The sequence below is a fragment of the Empidonax traillii genome, unplaced genomic scaffold, assembly GCF_003031625.1.
Source record: "Empidonax traillii isolate 1590-97213 ecotype Southwest subspecies unplaced genomic scaffold, ASM303162v1 scaffold167:size2001844, whole genome shotgun sequence".
Classification (NCBI taxonomy): Eukaryota; Metazoa; Chordata; class Aves; order Passeriformes; family Tyrannidae; genus Empidonax; species Empidonax traillii.
This window is the reverse complement of record NW_020955360.1, coordinates 1,802,784-1,830,602: the sequence shown is the minus strand read 5'-3', so window position 1 is coordinate 1,830,602 and position 27,819 is coordinate 1,802,784. Positions and strand designations below refer to the sequence as shown.

Genomic DNA, 27,819 nt, shown 5'->3' with positions numbered 1-27,819 from the left:
TGGAGTTAGAACAATTCTATATGTCTGTCTAATTCAGAGTTGCTTTAGGGTTTTTGCTCTTTGAGATATTTGGGAATATTGTTTCATAAAATATTACATAAATTGTGATAGTTCATCTTTTTTGTTATCTTGATTTTTTTGTTTTCTTTTGTTATTCCACTGTTTAAGTTTGAGCAGAGCTGAATGAAAAATACTTTTTTCTGCTGTGTTGATTTGTTTGTTTTTATGGAATAAACTCCATTGACAAGACACTGCAATTTAAATTGAACAAATCCCAGAAAACTCTGTCTAAATTAGCATTGCCAGATCTCAGTGTTTAAGTACATTCTAAATTCTAGTGTTCTAGAATTCCACAAAACTCTGAAATAAGTGTTTTTCATAATTACTTTAAATTCTATCCTGATATGAAATAGTGAAAGAGTTACTCTGCAAATTATTTTAACAGTATACAGATTATATGTCAGGCTTACAGAAAGCCCAGTATTTTGTCAAAACCTCATGGAGTCGATATGTTTTGGATATTCCAGGTATGCTGATGTTTACTTTAATTCTTACAAAATATCTTAGATGAAACAATTACTTACTTGATTTCAGGAGCTGATGCTGTGGAGGCTCAGTGTAAGAGATTTGAAGTGAGGGCAAGTGAAGGTGGAAGAGTATTGTTTTCTGCAGATGAAGATGAGATTGTCATTGGAGCTGACAGACTGAAAGTAACAGGTATGGTAACGATGAAGTGTCTAAATGGATGTAAATATTATATTTTTTAATATTTTTAGTAATCATTAGACAACTAATCTTCTACAAAATTTTAATTCCTTGTAGAGGAAAAATTCTTCTCAGCATCAGTAATTGCTTGACCAAGGAAAAGATGCTGCATAATCTAAAAATCAATTCCTCTAAAGGCAGATATGAATTTAAACTCTGTGGGATCAACTGTGGTACAAATCACACTTACCATTGTGATTTGGTTTTTATATGTTACCATTAAGCATTGTTTTGTAGTACCTATGCCATTTGTTTAATAAAAACTATTGTCATATACTATGACCTTTGTTTATATTGTATGCAGAGTATCAAGTCAAACTTCCAGATAAATTAACAGTATGTACTCTGCTTTACTTCATGAGGCTCAGCTGAACCATTGTAAATAGAAATCTTGTTTTAACTTGACCATTTGTTCAAGAAAGTAAGAAAGTAAAAAAAAATAGATGTCAGTGCTAGGTAAATATATATATATATATATATATATATATATATATATATATATATATATAAGTAACTAATTTGATATTACTGTTATGGATTCACCCCAGCTGGCAACTAAGCCTCGCATAGCCACTCACTCCCTCACTAGTGGGGATGGGGGAGAGAACTGTAAGAGTGAAATTAAAAATACTTATAGGTTAGGATAAAGACAGTTCAGCAACTGGTAAAGCAAAAGTTATGTGTGCAAGCAAAGTGAAAGAAGGAAATCATTCACTTCTTTCCATGGGCAGTCAGCTGTTCATCCATCCCTAGGATGTACTGTAAAAAATAAGAATCATACTGAATCCTGCTAAGGTTCGAACTCAGTCATAATATTAAATGCTGGTAAATTTAATCTTAAATATAAAATTAACTCAAGAGATTTCAACGTATATATCAAAAGTTGAAAAAACATCTTACAAATGGCACTAAGAATTAGATTTCCTGCCACTGAGAAAAGTTTTAGATGTCATGGTAATTATTTTTTAATCAAACGTTTTGCACTATGAGTACTATTATTGTCCAGAGATTCTGTGATACCTTTAAATTCTCCAGCAAACACGTGAAAAATTGTGAGTCCCTATGAGCTGCATCAATCAGACTGCATTACTTCACATGATATGATATGGCTGATGAAACCAGGCAGGACATCATAATGTCAAACATCAATCAGAATTTTTTTCTTTAGTTTATTTTTCTCAGTTGTGTGTTGTGATTATCATGGTGCCTTTGGGGTGAATGTAGGAAAGGAATCATTAAAGAACAAATAAAACAAAAATTGAATATCAAAAAGCAAGTATAAGCTGTGCTTATTTGGAAATAAAACTCTCACAAGTAGTTATTTAAGTGTGGTACTACAATGAAATGATTTTATTTTCTTCTGTAGAGATTATTGCACCTCTTTGGAAACACTTAACTGTGAAGAGGTCCAATAAATGATTCGTTTTGGTAATAATTTTCTAAAGTATGGCCATTTCATGGGCATTTTTAAACTTTTATGGCATTGTATATGACTTTATCTCATTTTAGAAGAATAAACATATTTTTTTAAAAAAATTATTGTAGGACAGTCTAAGAAATTTTTGATTAATAAAAACTTGTTAGATTAAGTGGAGAGCTTCTCACTGATTATTTTTATAACATTTTTATTTGTAAATTTTTATATAGATAGCCTATTTTAGGGAGAAAGGTATAGTAGAAGGAGTGTAGTAATCCAGATATCCAGATATCAATATATTTACCAGATAAGAAATATATGGAATCAATAGTACTATTTCCCTATTAAGAGTCTGTCACTTTAAATTAGGCAGTTGGCTGATTTAATTTAAAATACTTATTACTACTTCCATTGTAACTTTAGTTTTTTTGTTTAACTGTGTTAGCTCTTTTTTACTTTATTATTCACGGAAAGAAGAAAAAAGATTTAACTTTTTGCTTTATTAGCACACCTGTTAGAATTGCAGCTGACTATCGCCCCTTTGAACAGAGATGCTTCCTGATACCAAGTTCAATGTGTATCACAGAGCTTTGTAGGGAGCAAAGAGAAAGGCTTGAATTGAACATACTATTGAAGAACTGGGAAATAAGCAGGAACAAGGAGCTGATTTTCTGGTGGGCTCACAGGTTCCTTTCTGCAGATGGTTAAACCTTTCTCCATCCCTTTTATTCACTCTATCCTAGTGAATGGACAGCATCTGTAGTATCACAGTTTCCTTCTCTGTCTATAGTTTTTGAAGGAGAAGAGACAGCAATTTAATTCTTATATTGTCTCCTATATGTTCCTCTGATCTATACGTCTCCATCATTTTTCTATAGCGTTCTTTATTTAACCACGATTTCATTTTTGATGCTTTTTCTGAGATGCATAAAAGTTATACTGTAACTTGTTTTGCTACAGGTTTTACATGACTGCTAAATCAGGTGCACTTTTATATGTGGCTTTTCATGTTTATTAATCATGTTTAAAAAAAGTCAAAGTAAAAATGGATTTGGAAATTAAATAAGTCTTCCATCAGAAACTATCGCTGCTTTGCAGTCAAATTCAATTATGTTTTCTAGATATAGCAAATAAGATGTGTCACTTTTTCTAAATAACCCAGTCTAAATTGTTTGGAAAATATTACTCCCTTTTATGGAGAACTAATTTGTTTTGTTCCCTATTACTTTCTTAAATGCTGGCTTATTCTCTTTCATCCCTTAATGCTACATTTCTGGGCACAGGACCTAAAGTCCTTTCTGGATAGAACTGAATTTTGTTATAATGATAATCAATATGTCAGCAATAATATTTTCCCTCTAAAAATAAATAAGAAGCTACTTAGAAAATTGTCAGTTATTGTTTTACCAAGATTTTAGTAATAGTTCTATAGAGTTCAACTACTTCCATAATTGTTAAAACACAAAACTTTTCAGATACATGGGGTTCCATGTCTATATTATATGACCTCATATAATTAGTTGAAGACCACTTTGTTTCCATATTTCAAACATAAAAATAGACCTCGTTATGGGAAGTGCAATGGTACTAAGGTTTGCACATTGTTGCCAGCAGTAGTAGGAGAAACAAAAAGAACAGTATAAAAAACCTTGCAGATCATTACAACTTCCTAAGAACCTCTTCCTTACCAAATAACATAGCTAAGTAGAAAAATGGAAGTCAGAAAAGGACAGCATACTTCAGTTGTAATGGAAACTTTCTCGGATTAATAACAGGATGTGTATAAGTCAAATCTAATTTGACACCAGAACAGTGTTAGGAAAAAATCTGTGAAGAGCTGCAAGTATATTTTTCATTACACCAAAGTGTATGCTTACAGGGGGTTCAGTATGGCTTTTGATCAGTCATTACCTTCACTAGATGAAAGATGAGAGCCTTGATGTATCAAGGAAACTTCAGAAGATACCTACAGACTTATATTCTGATAATATTCTAATAATAATCAAAATTAACATGCAGAGGAGTACATCAATACTTCAGTTTTGATTTTAAGATTATGATGCAGGACTGTGAGTCTGCAGGTAATTGAAATATAGAAAGGTCTTCCAGAGTAGTTAAAAGGAAATGATAAAATAGAAATATGGCTTATGGCTGTAAAAAGGAAATATGACAGAAATATGAGGAAATATATGTGAATTGCAAATTAGGTTGGAAAAGTAGAAATAAAATATTTATAACAAGTACTGAAATGTAGAAAAATAAATTATTATTTTATGTATGTTGTTATTACAGTAGGCGTATATCTAATGCATTCAGAGACTGAATAGTTATTTCAGTATGAATGGGAAAGAAGACCTTGGATTTGCCATGTCCAGTTGGTGGATTGTCATTCAGGACAGATGGAGTTTGGAGAGAGAAGTGGCACAAGATGAAGGGAAACACTTAATCACTTTAAGCTGGCTTATGCAGCCAAATTATCTGACCACAGTAAAACTACTGTATTTGATGTTGTTCTAAAAAGTTAATCCTTTAAGTAGATAGGCCAGATTCTCAGTATCCTGGACATTGCATGAATCGGAATTCTTTTGTCGTCATCACTCAGTAAAAAAAATGCATCACATAAATAGGACTGCTGTGTTTTCTCAGTGATGTCTACATTAATATGTACTGCAAAATGTACTGGATGAATAAGGTTTCTGATGAGCTTATCTAGATCTCAGGAAAGCACTCAATGTCCAGACTTGTCTGTATGAGAGCTCTGATTGGAAGATAATATTATTGTGGTAATCTAATCAGTTGGCAACAGAACAACCTGTGAGGGCATTACTCTGGAGGTACAACTACAGAGCTCATTACAGTCATATGTATGTGGGCTCCAAGCTGTCTATGAACTGAAAAATTTATAGGCAGCCTACAAGTGGTGAGACTAAATAAATAAATTTCTTATCCAGGACATTGCATAAATAGATTTATGTTTTCTAGTTAAGAGTAGAATTCACCCAGCCAGCTCTGACTCCAGGCTGTGGGTACTTACACCAGCCTGCAGGTGATGGTGGAGATTGCTGGAAGACTAAATTGACCTGAGCATAATAACAACTAATTCACAAAAGAAAGATTTTGATTTTTGGCACTTGAACAAAAACATGCCAAGGAACAGAAGAGTTGGTCTCAGGAATGTATGTAAAGGGAAATAAGCCTTGGTAACATAATTTTTTTTTTTTTTGAAAAAGGAATAAACCTAAAGGCAGACAGATATGCAAACAGCTGTGTCAGCCCAGAAGAACATGCTCAATTTCTTACAACCATTTCACTAAAAAATACTCATTTATGCTGTTCTGTAGACAGAGACATATAAGGAGACAGCATATAGTCAGACAGAAGAAAGGAAAAGAAAAGGAAAAAAAAAAAAAACCAAACCCAGCAAAATTATACTCTTTTGATGTGTAGGTAGAGGAAAATCATCCTCTACCTAGAGAGTCAACCTTTCTATAATCCATGTTTTATGAATACCTCTCCTTAAATAATCAACTTCTTTTTTTTCCTCCTTTTTTCATGATAGCATCATGACAGAAGAGGAAACAGATTTCAATCCTTTCCTCCCCTTCTGGGCTGTAATCTATTTAATTTTATTAAGTAGGTTTGTTTGGTTTTTTTGTTTTGTTTTTTTTTTTGGAGCTGATTCTGTGTTTGTCTGAGCTGTTCCTTTGCAGAACACAGCTAGCAGTTATCCAAAGTTAGTGGAGATTATTTATCCTGTTCTGGTAAAGAGCAGTATCAATACAGAGCCCAGTTCAAACTTATTGGAGTGAATCTGATTTACAGGCTAAACTTTTGACATCAGGATTAAGCTATTGGATACTTGTGGCCAATGTAAGAATTAATAATTTTAGGAAAATCTGCTAATGTCTGCATGATGTGATCAGTCATATTCCACATTCCCTGTTGAGGAACTATGCAAAGTCCAGAGATGTAACTTAGAATAGTTCTAGTTTTGAAGTGTTCAAATTAGATGATTCCAGGCAAATCCACAGGACCTATGGAAGGGTCAAAGCTCAGTAGAAAACTGCCCCATTATTGATAAGCTGAGATAACCCTTAAATCAAAACAGTTCAGCTTGATTAGAAAATTGACACTAAACCTTCAGAAGGTTTAGAAGCAGGTATTGGATATTAACTGGGTTCAGATTTTGTAGTAATATTCTAACTCTTAAACCCTCAGGCTTTGTAGTTTTGAAAATGTACATTTAAATTGCAACAGTCAGACCCTTCTCTATTTTTAAGATATAACCACTCACAGGAGGGAAAGGTGAATCATAAAAGTAGCTCCAGCGTTACTATTTTCCTTTTTTTTTTTTTCCTTAAAGAATTTACTTGTGGTTTATTTATGACTTGAAACGAAATTTTGTTGTTGAAGATCAGGGTCAGGCTGCAGAATACTACAGGATTTTGGTTCAATGAAAAGAGTGTTTTGATTCCAAATACTCTCCCTATAATGATGACACTACAGACCAAGAAAATCTTACTTTGTCCTGGATCAATATTCTCATTAAATGATAAAAGATGACATAATTTGGATTTCAATTTGTAAAGTTTTCAGAATAGGAGAAATACTATTACATGTTCAGGAAATATTGCAGGCATCTGACGTTTTGCAAAGAATATACTGATATACCTCTTACTGTGAGCCATGTAATACATGTAATACATACCAGAACTGCACTTTATTTTCTCTGAATTCTATCCAAAACCCGTACAAAGTAGCTTTTTTGTTTTTATCCTACCTTAAGGCAAATTTTTACTCCAACTTTAAGTATGTGCTAATGGATTTAGTAGTCATAAACTGCATAGTGAGATTATGTATGCATATGTCATGACATACATCACACTTTCCAAATTTACTTATGAATGAACAGGAGATCTTGACTCTAAATTTAGGTAGAAAAGAGCTCAAATCCTCTCATGAAGGTACTGTTTGAGTGCATGGCAGTCACAGTTTGAAACAAAGCCTTATTCAGAGGAAAATTTTGCAGATCCCCACCAGTAACATCTTGGACTTCACTGTTTTCCCTATATCTATTTATAGAGCAGGTATGCAGGCAAAGCTTGAAAAACACGGATTCAATTAATGTCTTCTCTGCAATACATTTCAAAGCTTATTCATAGCCGACTCCTATAAACTAGGAATAATTTCACATACAGGAAACGACTCCAGAAAAAAATTATTTCACCCATGAAAATATGGCCTGCAGCTTTCAGCCTACATTGTGAATTTAAATTCCTATCCTCACTGTGGCTAATGATGAGTTTACATTTCACAGTGTCTGACAGCATTAAATTCAGCACACCAAGACACAAATATAATAAGCCATTATTTTGGCTGTGGAAAAATATCATCAATGTATATAGACCTTTGTATTTGAATTAAAAGTGTATAACAATATAGCTTTGCTCAAGATTCAGAAAGTACAGAAGTGTGTATGTGTTATGAAGATTAAGAAATGCAGATAAAAATGTTTAAGAATTCAGAACAGGAATCCAGAAGTAAGAGTGGCAAAGATCAACATATATTCTATAGAAGACATGAAATTATATGTGGTAAGAATTATCTCATAATAAGGGAATGAAGCAAAAACCTCAATATCCAGAGAAAACTGTATAACTGCTCTGAGATTCAAAAGGCAAATGGATTTATACTTCATAGGTGTTGATGAAAGGGCAAAGAATCTATGTGGTAATGTTGACCGCCAAACCAAAAAGATTAAACAGATTAGCTTTTTATAAAGAAAAATAATCATCTAATGCACAGGACTTATTTTGGAATATTGGAACTAACAGAAAAAAAATTCCAAAGCTTTTAAAAGAAAGAATAGTGACACTTTGAAATAGTTTGGCTGTAGAGAATGTAGAATTTCCTTCATTTCCTTCTTCAGAGCTAATTATATCATCTCTTGAAGATGAACTGATTTGGTCCTGATTTGGTTTTGAACTTAATGATCACAGCAAGGAATAAGCCTTAGAGGAGATCAGATATTTTCTTTTTATGTCTAGTCACAAGAAAACTACTTTAAATTCAATAAAATTTGTTCTTTCTAACCTTAGTTCTTACTGAAGTGTTAGATACAGTCTTTCTCATTGTAGTTTTATCTTCATTTTAGTTTTATTTATATTCTTTAAAGGGTTTTTTTAGCTATAATACATTGGTTAGAACGAAAAAAAATGTGGGTAGCATGACCAAGACAACAGAGATCAGTATATGCATTTGCAGCTAGGTCTCCATTCTGATCTCTGAACTAGCCACTCATGAAATATATCAATTACAAAACTCTCATTTTGACTTTGTGTAAAAGCGTTCCCATTCAAGTTAAGGTAGGATTCCTTTTTTCTTTTTTTACAAAGTAAAAGAAAAATAAAAGCAAATTTTTTTTCTTGACATTTTTCCTTTTCATTGTGCACTGTGGTCTGTCTGTAAATCCTGAGCAAGTCATAGCATGATGGGACATTATGAGAGAGGTGGAACACCCCTCTGCTACAGCAGTAAGGGCATGCATCCTCAACCAAGGTCCAGCAAGTAGTGTTTGTACAGCAAGAGAACCAGCACCTGCTTTCTTTTGGCTTTCTTTGCTGGCTTTCAGCATGTGCTTTCAGAGACAGGCAAGCCATGTACCAGCTCTACTCTCTGCACTCCTTCACATTCGCTTAATACTTTTGCTCTGGTTTGTTCCAGAAAAGTCCTTCAGTTCTCACCTTTTCCACATGGCAGTTGACCAGTCATAAGCTGACCAGTGACTAGTTAACAACTTTATTCCTTTAAGTCATGAATAATTATGTTTCTTGCAAGACATGTCATTAAGATAAGGACAAGTCTTTTGGATGCAGTGGAACTTCATTATGTATTACCACTTCTATTTAAAATTCTTCTTCTCCAGGGGGAAGCTTCCTTTTTTTGAGATCTGATCATCAGACAAGAATCTTGAGTTAAGTCTCAGTAGTATACTGTATGTAATTGCAAACAAGTTTTCCTTTTAGTTGAAATCTAACCAGACACAATCTAGCAAGAATGATCTTGAAAATGCTAATTACATTCCTAATTAGGAAGCATTAGAATTCAGTTTTGTGCTAACTGTTCCCCAGCACATATCTTAGTTTTCTTTGCAACTATTAGATAACAGGTTTGTAAAATGTCTGAAACATTTTTTGTGAGCTGTCTAGAGAAGCACTGCTAGAGAATAGATCTAAGCACACAAATACACACACACACATGCACAGTCATGCACACGCAAATGACTTCAAGTTCCTCCAGGCAGCCTTACCACTTTACAAATGCCGAAATGTCATTTAGTTCAAGTAGAGACTTTTCCCTTAAGTCATCATCATTCTCAACCAATCTGACACCAAAGTGTGAAAGAAAGGACAGCGAATACTATAGGTTACACCACTTACAGTGTTAAGAGTGTGTTTTTGTGTCCTTTTTATACATCACTGCAAAGCAAGTGTGTTATGCTGGTCAGAGGAAATTTTTAAAAGTACTTGAATATCGTGCTAAGATGCAAGATAGTTCCAAGTTCAGCAAAGCAAAATACTAGCAGTAGCCCAATGCTAGGTTCACTTGAAAAATTTCTGTCCCAATTTACAGTCAAAAGCATGGGGTGGGATTGATAGTTGCACCTGAAAGTCTTTCCTCATTAAACATCAAAGGGAGATAGCTTTTAAAAAAATATTTAGATTCATACCAAGTAAGCCAACTGTATTATTTTTGCTATTTTTATCTTAGCAGCATTTCCAAATGATGGACTACTTTTTAAATATGTTTTTACACTCTCAGTGTGGAGCAGAGAAAATGTAATAGATAAAGCATACTGTGAAGAAAGAGTATCTATCAACAAGTTTGTTTCATGTTTTAGCCATCAGAACTGTTTTCAGGCTATTTTTAGTTGCAATTTTTTCTTCTCACTGTCAGTCTTGGCGTTACCTCCTTGGTTTATATTTAGATTTAGGATGAAAGGAAAAGACCAAGTAGAGTCTCTGAATTTGAAGTTTTAATGAAAATACTCCTTTTTTTTTTTCTTCTTGACAGGAAAGTGTAATAGCAATTCAAAACAATTTCATGTTGGCAAAACATTACCGTAAAAAATTATTATAGATATTGAAAGGAACTTTTAATACAAAACAAGGGAAGGAGCAGAGGGAATATCCTGCTGCAAAAAACAGAACATGTTACTTACAGTGATAAGATGCCTAGAGGGCAGAAGGAGACTAAAGGACAAGAAAGACTAAATCTAAAAGAAATATATTCCTTTGGAAGGTTTAACAATAAAAGAATAGAGGTCTTTCCCAGTCACATGCTTTTCAGTGAAAGCTGAAAGGCTGGAGTGGTAAACATCATGACAGTTTATTAGCGCGATAATATAGAGAAATACCTCTTAGAGTTGATCTGAAGAAAAGGCAAAATAAGAAAGATTTTCTTTTTTGTCTCTTAACCTGTTTCTGAAACTAGTAAGGGCTTTTGTTGCTAGTTGGACGAAAGATATATATTCTTTCTGTGTTTTAACTTAAAAATAATAAACCAAAATAACTGATTCACGGTGACTGTCAAATTGTATGACACTTTTTTCCCTAATCATGACTGTTTTGGTGCCCGGGATTCAGTTTTCTGTTCTGAAAATGCCTGAATATAATGTATTTTAAGAGGATGTGAATAACAGGTTTCTCTGGCAGCTGACCACACCAAATTTTCATGCAGCAATAAAACCTGTTTCACTAATTTTAGCCAGATGTACCTTGGTATGTAGCAAGGCAGTGGAAAAATGCTTAAATCTTAGAAGTCTGAATTTATGATAGGTATGTGAAAGGTGAATTTATGATACTTGTATTGCAGCAGTGACAAGAGTGTGATTTTTGAGTCTCTCCTGACTCACAAACAGTAAAAGAGCAAAGACTAGACGAGGGTTGTGCTGCAAAACTCACAGCAGAGCTGGGCTGTTGCAAGATTTGCCAGGTAATCTGAATTGTGGTCGTAGTCTGAGTCCTGGATACTGCTCCTTGGTGACACAGAAGGGAGTACTGAGACTGGCACTGATAAATTACTCTGTGACCAGCTCAGTCCCATCTTGAAAATGGAGTGGTGGATCTAGCCGTAAATTACTGCCATAATCCCTCTTCCCACAGCATCTGCAAGGTATGTGGCAACTCTCTTGTGGTTCTTGCCTAAAAAAACATCTGAGGCTTTGGCAAAAGATGTGCATTTCATCCAACTTTCACATTTTGCAGTATGCTTTAGTATCTTGTCCCTTCCTGCAGAAAATGCTGTCTTTCCTGTGACTGATACAGATCACACATAGGCACGTGTTTGCTATCATGGCCATTGATGGTTTAGTCACTGCAGTTAATTGGTTTGAAATACATCTGCTTCCATTTTGTTGCTGAATGAAAAGGTTTGCTTCATGGCTATGCAGTCTTGAAGACGAGAATATTATGTGACAAAATTATTGTTGCACATTCACTCTCTGTCTCAGAGCTGCAGAATTTCCATTTAAAGCTGCAGTAAAGACTTACCTAATGGCAAGTCTGAATGTGCTGTAGTCATCTGAGTAATTTACTTCTAGAGAGAGAACCAGAACATTAATAAAGAGCAGGAACACAAAGACAGTCATAATAGGTTATAATCACTAGTAGTAATATCAACTTTTTAACAACCTTGTGAGGAACTGATATTATAGCTTCATTTTCTTTCTCATATCGGAAAAAAAAATAGATTTTCAACAATTAGAGATGGTAACATTTTTGTTTCATTTTCATCTAATAGGCACAAAAACGCATTATATCCACATATCTCTGTTTTAGCATTCCAGAAATACATGGGAGGGTACTTTCCAGATTTTCATTTTTGCTTTGATTTTAAGGTATTTGGAAGTATTTGCAGTCTTTTTAAACACATACTATGTTCTTGCATATAATGGACTCCTACAGGGCGCACAAATGAACTTATCTAAATATTTGATTATAATTTATCAATGACATATAAATTCCAATACAGTAAAAATGCTTTACCAGAGCTATTTAAAAAAAATCTGGATAACAGACCTGCTGCTTTGTGGCCTCCTTTGCATAAATAAAACAATTTACTAAATTGTATTAGTGCAGCAGTAATTATCACATAAGAATTTTTCGGTATGCTGCAGTAATGGCAAAGTAGAGAACAGAAATAAATGCACATTTCCATGTGGCATAGGGAACTGACCACTAAAACCTATGTAAGATGCCCTGTGAAGCAGTTTCAGTGCTAAGGGTAAATTAGGTGACTTCTGATATGGCTAAAGTGGAATCTTCAAACAAGATTTTCTCAATCTAGAAAAAATTCAAATCGTCAGTTGCTAATCAGATGGTGAAGGCAAAATCTTCAGTGTGCTTGAGTTGTTTGTATTGTTGCTCTAGTCTCAGTCCATTAACAGTAGATAACTAACCTCTAGAGATGCCACTTTCTCTATTTTGGCTGTAGATAAAATGTAACTAATCTGTTCTCTTAGCATAGACAACTAATGAGATGTCTAAACTTAATGGTGAAATTCCTGGTAAATTCCTCTGAGCTTCTGACTTTTCAAAATCTAACCATTTATTTATGGAATATTTTAACTGAAGGGCAAATGCCCTTCGCTTTTATCAAAAGTTAATAATTCAGGGGGGTTTATAGCTTTTTGAAGCAAATGCATTCTAGCCTGTACCTGAAATAGTGTGGCCAGCAAGACCAGGGCAGTGATTGCCCCCTTGTACCCAGCACTAGTGAGGCTGCACCTTGAGTACTGTGACCAGTTCTGGGCCCCCCACTACAAGATCTTGAAATGCTGGAACGAGTCTACAGAAGGGCAACAAACCTGGTGAAGGGTCTAGAGCGTAAGTCATAGGAGGAGCACCTGAGGGAGGTGGGGTTGTTTAGCCTGGAGAAAAGGAGGCTCAGGGGAGACCATATTGCTCTCTGCAACTACCTGAAGGGATGTTGTACCAAGGTGGGGGTTGGCCTCTTCTCCTAGTCCACTATTGACAGGACAAGTGGGAATGGCCTCAAGCTGTACCAGGGCAGGTTCAGGATGTACATCAGGAACAATTTCTTCACTGAAAGGGTGGTCAAGCATTGGAATGGGCTGCCCAGGAAAGTCACCATCCCTGGAAGTGTTCAAGAAACAACTGGATGTGGCACTTAGTGCTATGGTTTAGTTGACACGGTGGTGATCAGTCAAAGGTTGGATTCAATGATCTTGGAGGTCTTTTCCAACCTTAATGATTCTATGTTTATATGAAATTGGGTATACATTCCTGGTGAGGTTTTGTGGGTAGGCAGCAGTCAGTACTCTATAGTTCTGAAAACTATTGAGTTTTCAGGTGTGAGAAACAATTTTCTTATTGTTTCATTTTGTACTTGGAATATCCAAGTTTATGTCTCATTCTTTTACATCCCAGGTGAGTCCTCTGGTTATGAAGCCATTGACTATTGTTTGATAGACCTTTCATTCATTGATTCATTCATTTTTCATCAAGAAAACAACAATTCTGCTTTGAAACGTATTAAATATTCATTAGAGCATAAGCCTGAGTGTTCCAGATTCTAGGGTTATCTACTACAACAAAGTGAAAATGTGATCTTTTTGATTTATTAAATATGAAAATAATCCCATTAAAATTCCATCTTTTGAATGTAGACAGGACAGTTTTTGTTCTGCGTTCCACTATGGTGAACAAAGAATACTTTACACCATTGTAAGAAAATAGTAAATTCCAACTATCATATACATGTATCTAGGAAAAGATGATGAATTTTGGGTAGTTATTTTAGAAGTTATTTACTGTGAAATCTAAAGGTAAGCTTTAAGTCCTTTCATATATCTAGCTACTGTAACTTCAAGGAGATTGTATCAATTCAAGCAGAAAATGGTTGTGTTTCATTGTTTTTATTGTCATGTATATCTCCATCTTTCATACATGATGGGGAAAAAAGTAAAAGATGTTACAAAAATTATTATTTTTTAAAATCTGATTTCTGTAAACCCCTTATATATATTTCAGTTTTGTTCATGTTTTGAGGAAATGTTCAGTTTTAATGTGACTTCTCAGCAGTTAAATTTACATTTATTGACTTTTTCATCCCAGAATTAGCATTTAAAATAGCCTTTCCAATTATTAATTAAATTAGGTTACTGACATGTTTAGTCCAAATTTTATTCAAATAGATTCACTTTTTTAGAAAAGTAAACCGACTTGTGGCCAAACAGATTTTAGATGTGAACCTTCAAACAATTATATGGATGAGAAACTGAACACATAGGCATAATCCAGTTTCATTTGCATTGCAAGGCAAGAGGTATTTTAACTGCCTACCATTAGGAAGCAATGTCTCAAATGTTTGTACTCAATAAGTTAAGATGATATTTAAGAAGATAAATAGTGACTGTTACAATTTTGCAAGTATTTCCTGGAGCTGCAATTTGCTTTGATCAAAATTTAGCACAACTGAAGATGCTGAATTTTAATTTATTAGGGAACTTGTTCTTTTTATTATCTAAATGAATGGCTTAGTAGATGTCTTGCTTTAGTAAGATTGCCATACAGAAAATATGCAACAAACATTAGTCATATTCAAGGGCCCTGAGTAATGAATCCAAGTCGTTAAGTTTAGAATTTACTTTTTAATAACTGCTTACCTCTGAAGATTTCAATGCTTATGCATTTACAAGTGAAAAACTGCATCTTTCAGGCTATACTACAACTTCCTACCTATAATGTATCTCCAGCAAGGCCACATCAGTATCATATCTGAAACCTTCACTATTTAACGTTAGTCACTTTTGCTGCTGAGGGACTATGTAAGATTGAAATGCCACCAATCATGACCATCATGTTTTCAAAAAATAACTTACTTTCATTTCAGTTATGTACACCTCAATAGCAATAATCCAGTTGAATCATACTTTTTAATACAAGTACCTTTGTAAATTACAATTCAAGCCATTTATAAAATTGGAAGTCTTGAAGAGCTGCACAAGCAACTTGCAGACCAGAAGCTGCACTCTTTCTCATTCCAAAAAAAATACCAATAACTGGGCTTTCATAAAAGAGGAACAAAGATTTTATGTGGTCTTTTTATGATCATTTGCATAGTTGAATATCTCTGGGTTTTTTCCAGTTTGGCAGTGATTAGCTTTTCCAAGGTCTTAGTGATGAACAACAGCTATCAAAACTCACAAAAGCCCTTTTAAATTTTAGCTATGTGCACATGGTAAAAGAATTAAGTATTTTACTTTTTTATTGCAATTAAATTTTTAGAACAAAAAGTCTCTGTTTTTAAGGTCTCTTTAATGGTAAAACAGTATTGATTAATTACTCCTTTTTCTCTGTGAAAGCTTTAACTTAAGAACTGTTTGGAAACAAGTAAAATTACAAGTTTCAAAAATAATAAATATTTTACAAACTGTTCTTTAAAGTCTCTAACTCAGAGGATAAATTGGCATTACCATCTAGTAGTTGCATAATCTTAGATACTTGATGTTTTTCAAAAATCTAGTGAAAGATCAAGGCAGTTAGATTCAGCTGCACGTGTCACTGCAATTCCATCTGGTTTGCACACATCAAAATGGTACACAATTCCATTGTCAGTACCTGTAATTTGCTTTCAAGAAAGATGTGAAGGAGTGAGATAATGGTAATACATGGGTCATTTTCCACAGCGAAATAATTAATTGTCAGCTTATCAACTCTTCAGCCAGCATTCTTTTCACACAAAAAAAAAACAACTCAGGTGACAGTCTTTTCATCCAAGTGGGTCATAAATCCTCTGAAAAGTACCATTTTGTTATATAATCTAACTATTCATAAACTATGAAAGGATTATTTGCTGATTAAAAAAATGACAAAATTTCCTAAACATGCACATACGTAAACAAATATAATCCAGAACCAAATGCCAACATTTTACTTCCATTGTTTTTATGAAACTTTTAATTTCCCAAAGGCTGTATTTCAAGAACCAGTAAACTGAGCAGAAATTAGTTTGCACTGGTCTCTCTCAATTCTGAATATTCCGTTTCAGCAGGAACATGTGACTGGTTCTGCTTGTTGTGAAATGGTAATTTTGATTTGCTCTGTGCCAAAGAAGACTAATTTTAAAGGTTTGGTGTTCATAAATCAGCTATGCATAAAGAGGTTTCTCTATAAATACGTAATTGAACTTTTGGCCTTTTCCCTTGATTCAGGCTATTTACTGAGTTTTCTCTACCAACCTCTATAACAACTGATATTCTTTGATCAGTAGTTTGCCTGCACAGATGCTTCTCTCTTAGTGTAGTCTTCACTTGACTTATTCTCTTCCAATGGAAGCTGGAGGTGTGAGTAATTTTATTCAGTTACACTTATGGTTTTGATTTCACATCCTTTGCACCTACTCCGTGCTCTTACTGTTTTATTTCCTCTAAAAGATTAACTTTTTATAGTTATCCACTCCAACTCATGTTCCTTTGAATTCAGTTCCCTAACTACTTCCTTTTGAGCTGTACTTGAAAGAACTTGAAGGTTCAAGTCTTTTTATTCTTTATGTTGTGCACTTCATCTCTCACTAGAATTGCACTCATCTCAAAGTAGGTCTTGCTTATAATTCTGTAAGTCAGGGAATACAGTTAATAGAATCCTCTCTTATTTGTGTAAAAAATAAGTATTTTAACATTGTAAATTATTAAATACCTGAAGTATATTTATTTCATTAAAAAGAATCATGATATTCACTTTGAATCTGGATTTATATTGTTGTATTTATTATTCATTAAAAGGCATTTTCATAGTACCATTTCTTAAAAGTGCTGAACTACATAATCTAACTTCCCGTCAAAGTACTACAGATTTGCATACAGTAAATTGAAAAAAGAATATTAGAGTTGGAAATATTCTTGAAGCTGTTGAAAGCATTTTTTTTTAAGGATAAAGCATTTACCACAAGCACTGTTATACTTTCACTTTTGAGGTTGTATGAGATAAAAAAACATATTAGGGATTGCATCTTCAAATAGCACAAAGAACACATTTGGTTTGGTTTCAGCTTTAACTATATTTTATTTAATTATATGAGTTTACCTGTAATTCCACATGCCTGTATTTCCAGTCTACTTGGACAAACTTGGTCTTTCTTTCCAAATGTATAGTTTCTTTGGAGAGAATTACCTTCTCGTCTTTTAAACAAATGCTGCCCAAACTGAGAAAAAACTAAAGCTCATTTAGAATGAGCTGTCATTTAACTTTTGTTATCAGTTTTTTCCTGATATTATCTTTGATACTTCTGGTTGATTTAATGTCTGACTCATAGTACAGTGATGTTTTGTGCATCTTTGCTTTGATAATGCTCTTTTAAACATTACAGACTTGGTCTTCTCATTAAGTAAAGACTAGCAACTCTGCATTCTTCTCAGTTATTTACATCTTCATATCCCACTGTCACCTTCAAAAATATAAAAAGCCTTTGGCTTTGAAAACATTTAATTTTACTGATGAGAAAGATGAACGGGATTTAGAAGCACACTCTGATTTTGGATGTTCAGCTCCCACAGAGTTTCATTATGGATGAGATTGAGCTTTATTTTGAGTGACAGAAGGCCTGGCTGTGCAGACATGCTATTCCTGTCTCTTAAAGGTGGGAGAATACCAAGTCAATATGTCAGATTTAAAGAAATTATTCTGCACAGCAGCTCTATGCATATTTTTAGGAAAAAATAGACGCTGTTTTTTTCCTTCCCATGATTCTCCATAACACTCAGCAAAGTTTGGTTATAGACAGTTGATTTTGTTAATTTCTTTATGAGATCTTCAAAGGAAAACCTGTAATAAAATTATTTCTAGTGTTCTTTGCCAAGATATTTCTAAAGGTTATAGATCTCTGGACATAAAAAACTAGAAATGTAATTCATTACTCTCATAAATCTTCGCTTCCTCTCTTGGATACTCCATATTAGTACACCACTTTACAATGAATTTTTTTTTTTTGGTTGGTTAGGTTTTTTCCTTTTAATGAAGATAGAGTTTAGAAAATTATTAACAGTTTAAAGTTAAGTCAGATAATTTTTTGGCTTCTTGCTCAGGCAAGAACAGTTTTAACACTATAAAATGATATTATCAATTCAACATTTAGAAGCTCATTCTGCTTTTAAATCCTGGTAAGATCAAAGATAAGTTAGCTAAATATTATTTATTAACTGTAAAAATATCTAAATAATTATCTCCACTGACAGCCAAATTTCTGAAAAAAACTACCAAACTTGTGAAATATTTACTTAAATAATTGCAAATACTTTATGCTTTTAAAATATTGTAGCAATTATAGTTGCGCCTCTGTTATGTTCTTGCACAGCTACTGTGAGATACTGTAGGTATATTTTTAGATTTACTCAGAATTCAAGGCTGCAAACACAAGAAAGCCTCTGTTGTTGAAATATGGCAATTAATCCCAGAATCAATTGTAATTATCCCAGACAGTTTCCTTGATTTTATTTTCATAGAAGATAGATGCATTACCTGTTTAACACATTTTTTATTCAGTTCTTTCACCTTTGCTGGCGACTCTCTGTTGGAAAGACCTCCGCTTAATAGTTCTACACTATTTGCATTACACAATGCCCAGTCATTGTGGTTTAACTCCAGCCAACCACCAAGCCCCACACAACCTCTCACTCACTCACCAGCAGGATCAGAGAGAGAATCAGAAGGGTAAAAGCAAGAAAACTCATGGGTTGAGATAAAGACAGTTTAATGGGGAAAACAAAAGCCTCACACACAAGCAAAGCAAAACAAAGAATTCATTCACTGCTTCCATGGGCAAGCGGATGTTCGGTCATCCCCAGGAGAGCAGGGCCCCATCATGTCTAACAGTGACTTGGGAAGACAAACACCATCACTCCAAAAGTCTCCCCAACCCTTCTTCCTTCTTCCCTGCACCTTATATACTGAGCATGATGACATTTGGTGTGAAATATTCCTTTGGTCAGTTTAGGTCACCTGTCCTGGCTGTATGTTTTCCCAAACTCCCAATTTCCTCACCAGTGTGGAAGCATGAAAAGCAGAAAAGGCCTTGGCTCTGTGTAAGCACTGCCCAGCAATACTGGAACCATCTCTGTATTATCATCAATGTGTTCAACATAAATCCAAGCACAGACCCTTATGAGCCACTGTGAAGAAAGTTAATCATACCCCTGCTGAAACCAGCACACCAGTACACCATCTTCAGGGAAGGAAAGTGAAGTTTATGTAAAGTTTATAGGCGACAAAAATAATGGCATTGGGCAAATCAGTAAACAAAAACAGATGATTGGGGGAAAAAAAGAAGACAAAGATTGAATGCCTAAGAACATAGGTAGGCTAGTGCTATCTATTAAATATAAATTGAGTAGTATAAATAACTTTTATGTGTTCAGACCTTGCATCTGAGAGTGAAGAGAAATGATGATTTTATAGTGCCATTCATTATGTATCAATTTCTTGAGTTTATTATTATATTAACAAAGAACCTGCTGTAATCTGATAATTATTATTTTTGTCTTTTTTTCCATTTTCCTTTAAAAATGCATTTAAAATTGATTATTTAAACATCTGTCTTTTGTTCAAATAACTTCCTTGAAAATTTACCAGAATGTTATTTTTTTTTCATGGAAAAGGAGTTTTTAATGAAAAATCTTGGTTGTCTAATTAAAGATGTAGAATTGTCTTTTTCAACTTGGACATAGTTATAGAAATCAAAATTCAATAGATAATCAATTCAGTTTTAAGAAATTGTTACCAAGTTTCATTGCCTTGATTTTGAGTGCCCAGGAGATACTTTAGTGCCCACTAGCAACACTAAATCCAAAACACATTCCAGAGAAGTCTCTTTAATTTCTTTGAGAATAAAGCTTTTCAATAAGAAGGTCTGATGGAAGGAAACTGAAACTGTGAGATATTGCTATTCAGCCAGTAACTTCTGTGAGTAGACTGTTATTTCAAAAGTTTTGAAGGCTTGGCATCTCAATTTGAGTAATAAAAATAACCATAATGCAAAATACAACAGGTATTTCTCTAATGTGTTTTTTTCACAGAAACCTGTGATATTATTTTCATTTTCTGTAAAACAACCATTCTACAAAGCGTCAAGATAAGCACTCAGGCAAATTGTTGCTGAAAAATTTGTATCTATAAGTGTTTTCAGATTTGTATGTGAAATTCATATGCTGACAGGCAGAAGTCTAAAGTTGCACATGAAGTGCGTCCAGATTTTGATACAGAAATGAAAACATAAATCTGAAGAAACATTTATAACCATTAATAAAGGATTTTATTAGATATTTGTCCTAAAAGTGTCAATTTGTGGTCATATATTTCAATGTGCTTTTATTTTCCAAAGTAATTGTACTGTGTTTTATTTATGTATTTTAGGCACAGAAGGGGCAGTGTTTGGGCACTCTGTGGAGACACCTCATATCAGAGCAGAACCTTCCCAAGACCTCAAGTAGGTGTTGTTAAAAAAGTTGTTTTAAAATCAAATATTCTCAAAAATAATTAAGTCTGGATTAAAAGCAGAATATCTGTACATTAATATATACTGCCTACTTAATGACTCATATGTATCCAGAACACTGGTAGACTCTAGTTTGTTCTAACTAGTCAAAAAGCCACACAAAATCCTATCACACAAAATGTAAAATACATTACTTTTTATGTAGCAGAATCCTAGAGAAGTATATTTTACCTAGAGACTGGAATATTCAGGCATTTTTAAGGTCAAACATGCACAGTACTGTTCAATAGCATCAGACCCAGATTTTGATTTTTTTTAATGAGCTGTTACAGAATATATGAGCCAAGTTAAAGTAAACTCTTCCCAATTTTCCATCGAATGGTGTTTCTGGGTGGTTGGGTTTTTTTGAATACTACACATACACTTTTCAAAAATCCATTAACAATGGAAGGTACATCTGTAAATGTAAAAAATCCAAAGTTTTCTGGACAGAGTCACAAAAGCGGAGAAATAAGTAAATTGTAAAAGATCAAGCTAAAAACTTACTGTAAAAACATTTGTAGACCAAGAGAAAATTTAGAAAAGTTTATAGTGAAAGCTTTTTTTTTTTTTTTTTGAGTGCATATGTGCACTGGTAAATACTAATCTGAGATTTATATGTATGAGAATATGTGACAATCAGAAAATCAAAGATCCTTCCTTAATTAATTGCTATATAAAAGCATTGTTAAATGCTCTTACCTACATTTGCAAAGGCATTTAGGTTATTGCAGAAATCATTTGCAGGAATTTGACTGTTGTATATGGAATGTATGAAGTAAAATATTGTGTTTGATTATTTACACTAAACATTTAATAGTAATGTATAGCTTTGAGGTCTTCCAGAGGATCCTACTCACTAAATTTTTATCTTAAAAAACTCTGTCCCCTTGCAACACTCCTGTCAGTCCTTTGTGGAAAGTAATTGTAAAGGCATTTATTGGTGATAACCACCAAGGTGATATGGTCTCTAATCAGAAGGAGTTCAGCAGAAATCAAAGTGGAAACATAAGAAGCTTTTCTTTTTTCAGAGTACCAAAAATTTGGGTAAGAGGCTGGAACTTTTTCTGCTCAAAAGAACATGGAGACACTGCTTTATCTACTTCTTTCTAATCATTAAATAATATTAACAGACTGAAAATGTATGGTAAAACAGATAACCCTATGTCTTCAGGAGTAATTTTAAGGAGAGATAAAATCATCTTGTGTTGGTTCTGAAATTTACTCATAGGGCATTCACCTTTCTGGTCTTTTGTCTTTATTCATTGCCATGATTCCTATTGCCTAATTTTTTTTCAGCTCCACCATTCCTTCATCTTATTTTTCCAAAGTTGACTTAAATCAGTAAGCATTTTTCATTCAACTTTCTGCCCTTTCATTAATAATGAATGTAACCCAAACTTTTTGTTAAAAAAATTGATGAAACAGAAACCCTTGCTGTTTGGCCTAACAATGTTAGCTAATCTATAAGTGATTTTATTCTTAATATATTCAGTCCATATTGTGTTCTGCAAGTTTTTGTACTTATGTGCTCCTATACATCAGTGATATTCTTTTTGAAAACTCTCAAGTCAATTTAGTAATTTTAAAAGGGTGACAATTAATATTAGAACAATGACTTCTTGGCTGTTGGCATAAATCTTTGTAGCAGGTATAATCTGCAGAACCTTTTTAACCTTGTGTCTTGAAAGAACTATAAATAATTACAGGGTTGTGTTATTTTCTGGTAGCAAAATACAGTTAGACAGATCACCATAAGTAGGTCACCAACCCCTGTGACCTCAGAAGGTACCTCTGTCACAGAAATAAAAAATATTAGAACTCATTTTCCAGGCTCAGATTCAACTGATACAATCACACTGATATTGTAAAATCATCCTATCCTCTGAAACAGAATACTTGCATCCTAAATGCCAAGAGGGAATGGTCTTTGACTCTTGCTACTCTCCAAATAGTGCAAATTGTTTGTAGAAGTTGTAACTGGCTCTCAATTGAATCAGATATTTAGCTGTATGGATTATTGAGTTCCAGTGATCTGGTCTGGGCCTTAGCGCTTTTCTTGTTTTAGTATAAACTTCCCAAACTGTCCAGTACTGGCAGTCCTAAAATGACATAGAATATTTCTCCGAGTGCCTGCATCACTGTACCTTTGGACATGTAAAATTAATGGTAGCATGGGACAGTAGAGAGTTTGCTGAATTATCATTAAAGGTCATTCTTTTCAGTCGACAAACTTGAATGCAATTTGATAGCAAGTATATTTGGCTATGAAAATAATTATATACAGGACTGAAGTTAATAGAATATACATTAGCTTTTTAATTAAAATATAAATCATCCCATAATTTTCATATTAGAATACATATTTGTGGTCGGATAATAAACCTCAGACATCAGATTTTTTTTTTTTTTTCTCTTCAAAATAAAATATGCTGAAAACCTATTCATAGCATTGGTAAAACAATTCACTACTGAAAAGAAATGGAATACTGACCACCTTGATTGCTGTCAGTGAAACATAACTAGAAAATTTGGACTAAGATTTTGATATCCACAAGGCTCATATTATTTCTGGGGTTTTTAGCTTAATTTTTTCTGGACAGGGAGACAAAAAGTAAAGGTCGGATATTAGTGTTACATATCTAAACTTTGACTCAGTCACTCTTTGTTCTATAGCCAGATTTTGTGGTTTTCATACAGAGAAACTTACCTAAAATTTACTATTAAAAATGTGTTGTGTAAAAATAAAATTCAGTTGATTTCTAATATATTTCCTTCATATGTGTCCACCACTTTGGTCACATCTTTCTCCTTTCTTGCATTTTCAAATAATAGCTAGCAAGGTTTTGCTTTCAGAAAATGTTTTTATACAATCCTTTTTGAATGCTTTTGTGTCAAATCCCCAAAACTAATTAAAGCTGACTTTCATTAGTTGGGATAAGCAGCATAAAAGAATCATGCATTAGAATCAGGAAGATGAATTATATCTTAATAATTTAATCTTCATATTTCTTTCACTACTTTTCCTCTCAGGAACACAGTGAGGTAAACTAAACTCTTAATATAATCCCCAAATATTGATTTTAGGCTAATAATACATTAAAATATGGTGCACTAATAGGTAATATCCATGCAGAAAAGACACAGACAGTAGTTAAATGCAGATAGCTTTGCCCTCAATAACCTCCTTAATAAGGGGATAAATTAATTTGTTGTTATTCTCTAGAGATAACTGCAAGATCAACTTTAATAGGTTTTTTTCTGTGTCAAGCCTCACATACCATTAACTATCAGCTAATCCTGCAATGTAATGCTGGGCATAAAGGTGAAAATTGATCAAGCAGCACAGAACCACCTAAGCCAGTAGAATCCTACTTTACCTCTTATAAGAATTAAAAATACACATATCTTGCACAGGAGGTCTGCTTCACTCAGAGTTGTCTGATGGTTTGTAAGAGACACCTTTTGTGGCATTTAAGGAGTGGTTTACTAATAGGGCAAAGTATATATTCTATAAAAGCCTGGAGCCAGAGGATGCATCAGAAAGGCGTTTTGACCTTAACTTATTAGTCATATGAGCAGGCTGAGAGTGAAAAAAGCATTTGGACTGTTCATTTATTTTAACCCAGAAATCAAATAATAAACCAAATCTCATTGAAAGGGAGAAGATGTAGAAGAGTAATAAAGCACAGTTTCTTTCCTATGTTGTTTTAATGATGTCACATTCTAGTCACTTTCATAGTGTCCTCTTTTTAATATAGTGAAAATAATTGCAATTTTTCATAGTTTCACAATTTCTTTGTTTGGGCATGTATATTGACAGAAACTTGTTTGCTTAATCTTATCATTTGCTGTTGAAAATATGTTTGTTTTGGCTTTTTTTTTTTAGGTACATTTTCATACAAAAATAATTATGGGTGTAGTAAAATTTCCAAAATTGGAATTTCCAAAATTTCCAAAAGTCAAGCTTATGTTTTTACATATCCACGTGCTTTTATATGTGTGTCTATATATATGTATATATATAAAATAATTAAAAAATACTTTAAAGTAAATAGCGAAGAAAGATGGTAATAAAAGGTTTTAATTACTATGCAGATAGAACACAGTAAGAATAAAAGGTAGCTGGGTATGGCTGTCAAACTGAAAGAATTACTTGTTTTATTATTCAGTGATGATGATTATATTCGACATTGGAAAGGAAAAAGGCTCTAGGAGGAACTGAGATACAAAGGATAAAAGTATTACTATCACAATAGACAGTAAAACTCATTGAGTTTTGTGTGGTTAATTTAGGGTGCTGGATAATCTCTATCCTTGATCTGTTTCTGAGCTAATTGTGAAAACAGGTCAAATAGCCAGATTTATAATAAAGCTTACGAACTGGAAAGGAAACGGGACTGACGGTTTGGTAAAGGTAGCACTTCTAGTGAAATGGATGAAAATGACAGATTAAGAGAGTCATCTAGTAAATTAGACCCTTTAGTCTGAACTCACTAACATGCAATGCTGTACAATATTATTTTGAAAGAATCATTAAGGACTTGAAAGTAAGTAAAAACTGGGATGAAATAGAAGCTGGGTAAAATCCACCAATCTAAAGAAATATTTTTCTCTTGATAAGATATCTGATCTTCTAGAAAACAGAAAATAGGTGGATCTTCGATTTAGAGTTTAAGTAAACTATTTTGTATATGGATATATCTAATGAGAAATTAAAACACAGCACAGAGAAATGCATATTCAAAGAAGTTTTAAGTGGTATATAATATGCATGCATTGTTCAAAACCTTCCTTCAGCCTGGAGGGAGATTGCAAGGCAAGTAGTTTCAGGTCTGATCTTATTTTCAGTTTTAGCACTCTTTGTGCTAGAATGAGGTACATAGGTTTGAGAAACTGGAAATCAGATCTTAAACACTAGATTAAGGAAATTTTGAAACTCAGCAGTATGATGATGAATATTAGATGAAATATTAGATAGCCATTAGCATGATGTCTCTCACATACAAGAGTTTCTGTAACTGTCTTTCAAAAGTAAAAACACGAACAATTAAAATTTTTATTATCAGTGACTGGTTTATAGAAACAGAATCATTATGGTTGGAAAAGGTTTCCAAGATCATTGGGCCCAATATTTGAAAGAAACACCACCTTTTCAGCTAAACCACAGCACTAACCACCACGGCCAGTAGTTTTCTGAACAATTCTAGGGACTCCACCACTCACCTGGGAAGACTGCTCCAATGCTTAACTATTCTTTCAGGGAAGAAATTTTTCCGGATATCCAACCTGAACTTCCCCTGGCACAGTGTGAGGCCATTTGCACTTGTCCTGTCCCTAGTGGTCTGGAAGAAGAGGCTGACCTCTCCCTTGCTACAACCTCCCTTCAGGTAGTTGTAGAGTGACATGGTCTCCCCTGAGCCTCCTTTTCTCCCAGCTCCCTCTGCCAGTCCTTGTATGCTTACCGTAGTCCCTTCACCAGCTCTGTTGCTCTTCTCTGGACTCGCTTCAGCACCTCTTTCAGTGATGGACCCAGAACTGGACTAACAGTGCTTGAGGTGTGGCCCCACCAGTGCCATGACAGGGGAGTGATCACTTCTCTGGTCCTGCTGGCCACACTATTTCTGATACAGGCCAGGATGCCATTGGCCTTCTTGGCCACCTGGGCACACTGCTGGCTTATGTTCAGCAGCTGTCAACCAGCACTCCCAGGTCCTTTTCCTCTGGGCTTATGATTATGTTTGCGTATGACTGTGCCATGGCATGGCTTCAGAAACCCACAGGTGGACTCCAAGCATAGCTGTCTCAGGCTATAGAGGGTTATGAGTCTTGTCTGAAAACACATTTAAAGCTTGTAGCAGTGGAAAGCATTTGCACAGTGGTGAGTTAATGAAAGACAAGGCAACTTTACACTGCAGGTTAGTGTGAAGGCAGCCAAGGTTCTTTCTTTACATGCAATCCTATCTGACAGCAGGCATGACCAGCAGAGGTGCTCAGAGTGCCAGGGGGATATGCTCTGTAGGTTTCAGTAGGTGCCCTGCTGTGTGCCCTCAGCTCCTGCAAGGCATGTTTCATCTGTGATTGCTCTTACACTGCTTCTAGATCCAAGCTGCTAATTAAGAAATTCTAATTTCACGTAGGTCCAGCTTAGGATGTTAGTGCCAGACAAAGGATCTGGTGTTCATCCAGATTGGATGTAAGAAAAAGGAGGCTTAGAAGACGGGGTTTACATGAGTTTATAAAACTATTATTTCTACAGCTCCTATTGCTTATACCTATAATTACACAGAGAACTCCAGAGATATCCTAAGCCATGGAGAAGAATGAATATTTTTGCTTATCTTCCAATTCTCACTCTATCGTTAGTTGTATCTCAAGGTAGAATTCACTGCTTCATCTGCAGAGATCAAAGCAGAACTCTCAAAGGAATTTCAGCAGAATGATTTTCCACAAGATGCAGTTTTCTCAAAATGTGGATTGAACTGTGACCAGATGTCACAGTTTGTCTCAGCTAAAATAGATCTGTTTATATCAGCTTAAGGCCCCTTAGGGAAACAATACAAAAAAATATCATTAGATGACTAGAAGTGATCTGGACTGTTCCTAATCACAGGAAGCTAATGCTTTTCAAAACTGAGAAGATTTTACGTCAACGAGTTCTCATGTGCTTCCAGTTGTTCAAAGAGCCCGGTTTGGCTCTTCAGACTTCTCCAGGCACTTTATCTTGAGATCTAATTCTTGATGGGCACTTGAGCATTATCTCTGGACATGTTGCTTCAGTCTCTTTCTGACAAGATAGATTTCAATTTTAAAGAAATCTGTTCTGAAAGACAACTGAGATAATAGAACTATTTCTGGAAAGAAGATAAACTTCATGTAAGGATGTTTAGCAGAGTGGTAGAGCATGTGTAGAAGGGGATTCAGGTCATAATTAAAGTAAGGAAGATTATGGGAAGGGGAAAGTTTAGTGTAGAATGGGTAACTTTATGTCAGGGCTACAACAAATCCTTTTCCCATACCTTTTCTTAAATTACTATTTTGGATTGTCTCATATCTAGAACTTTGCCTCACAGCTTGGAAATTAAGAC

At 34.2% G+C, this 27,819-nt stretch overlaps 1 protein-coding gene across 3 annotated transcripts in view; it reads left to right on the top strand.

Moving 5' to 3' along the window:
* SGCZ (sarcoglycan zeta) overlaps window positions 1–27,819 on the top strand; it is a 186,135-nt gene that overhangs the window by 139,891 nt on the left and 18,425 nt on the right. For all 3 annotated transcript variants that reach the window (XM_027885559.1, XM_027885562.1, XM_027885561.1), the window contains 2 exons: window positions 595–717; window positions 20,611–20,683. In XM_027885559.1, coding sequence (XP_027741360.1) covers window positions 595–717; window positions 20,611–20,683 — 196 coding nt within the window. The remainder of the gene's footprint in view (window positions 1–594; window positions 718–20,610; window positions 20,684–27,819) is intronic.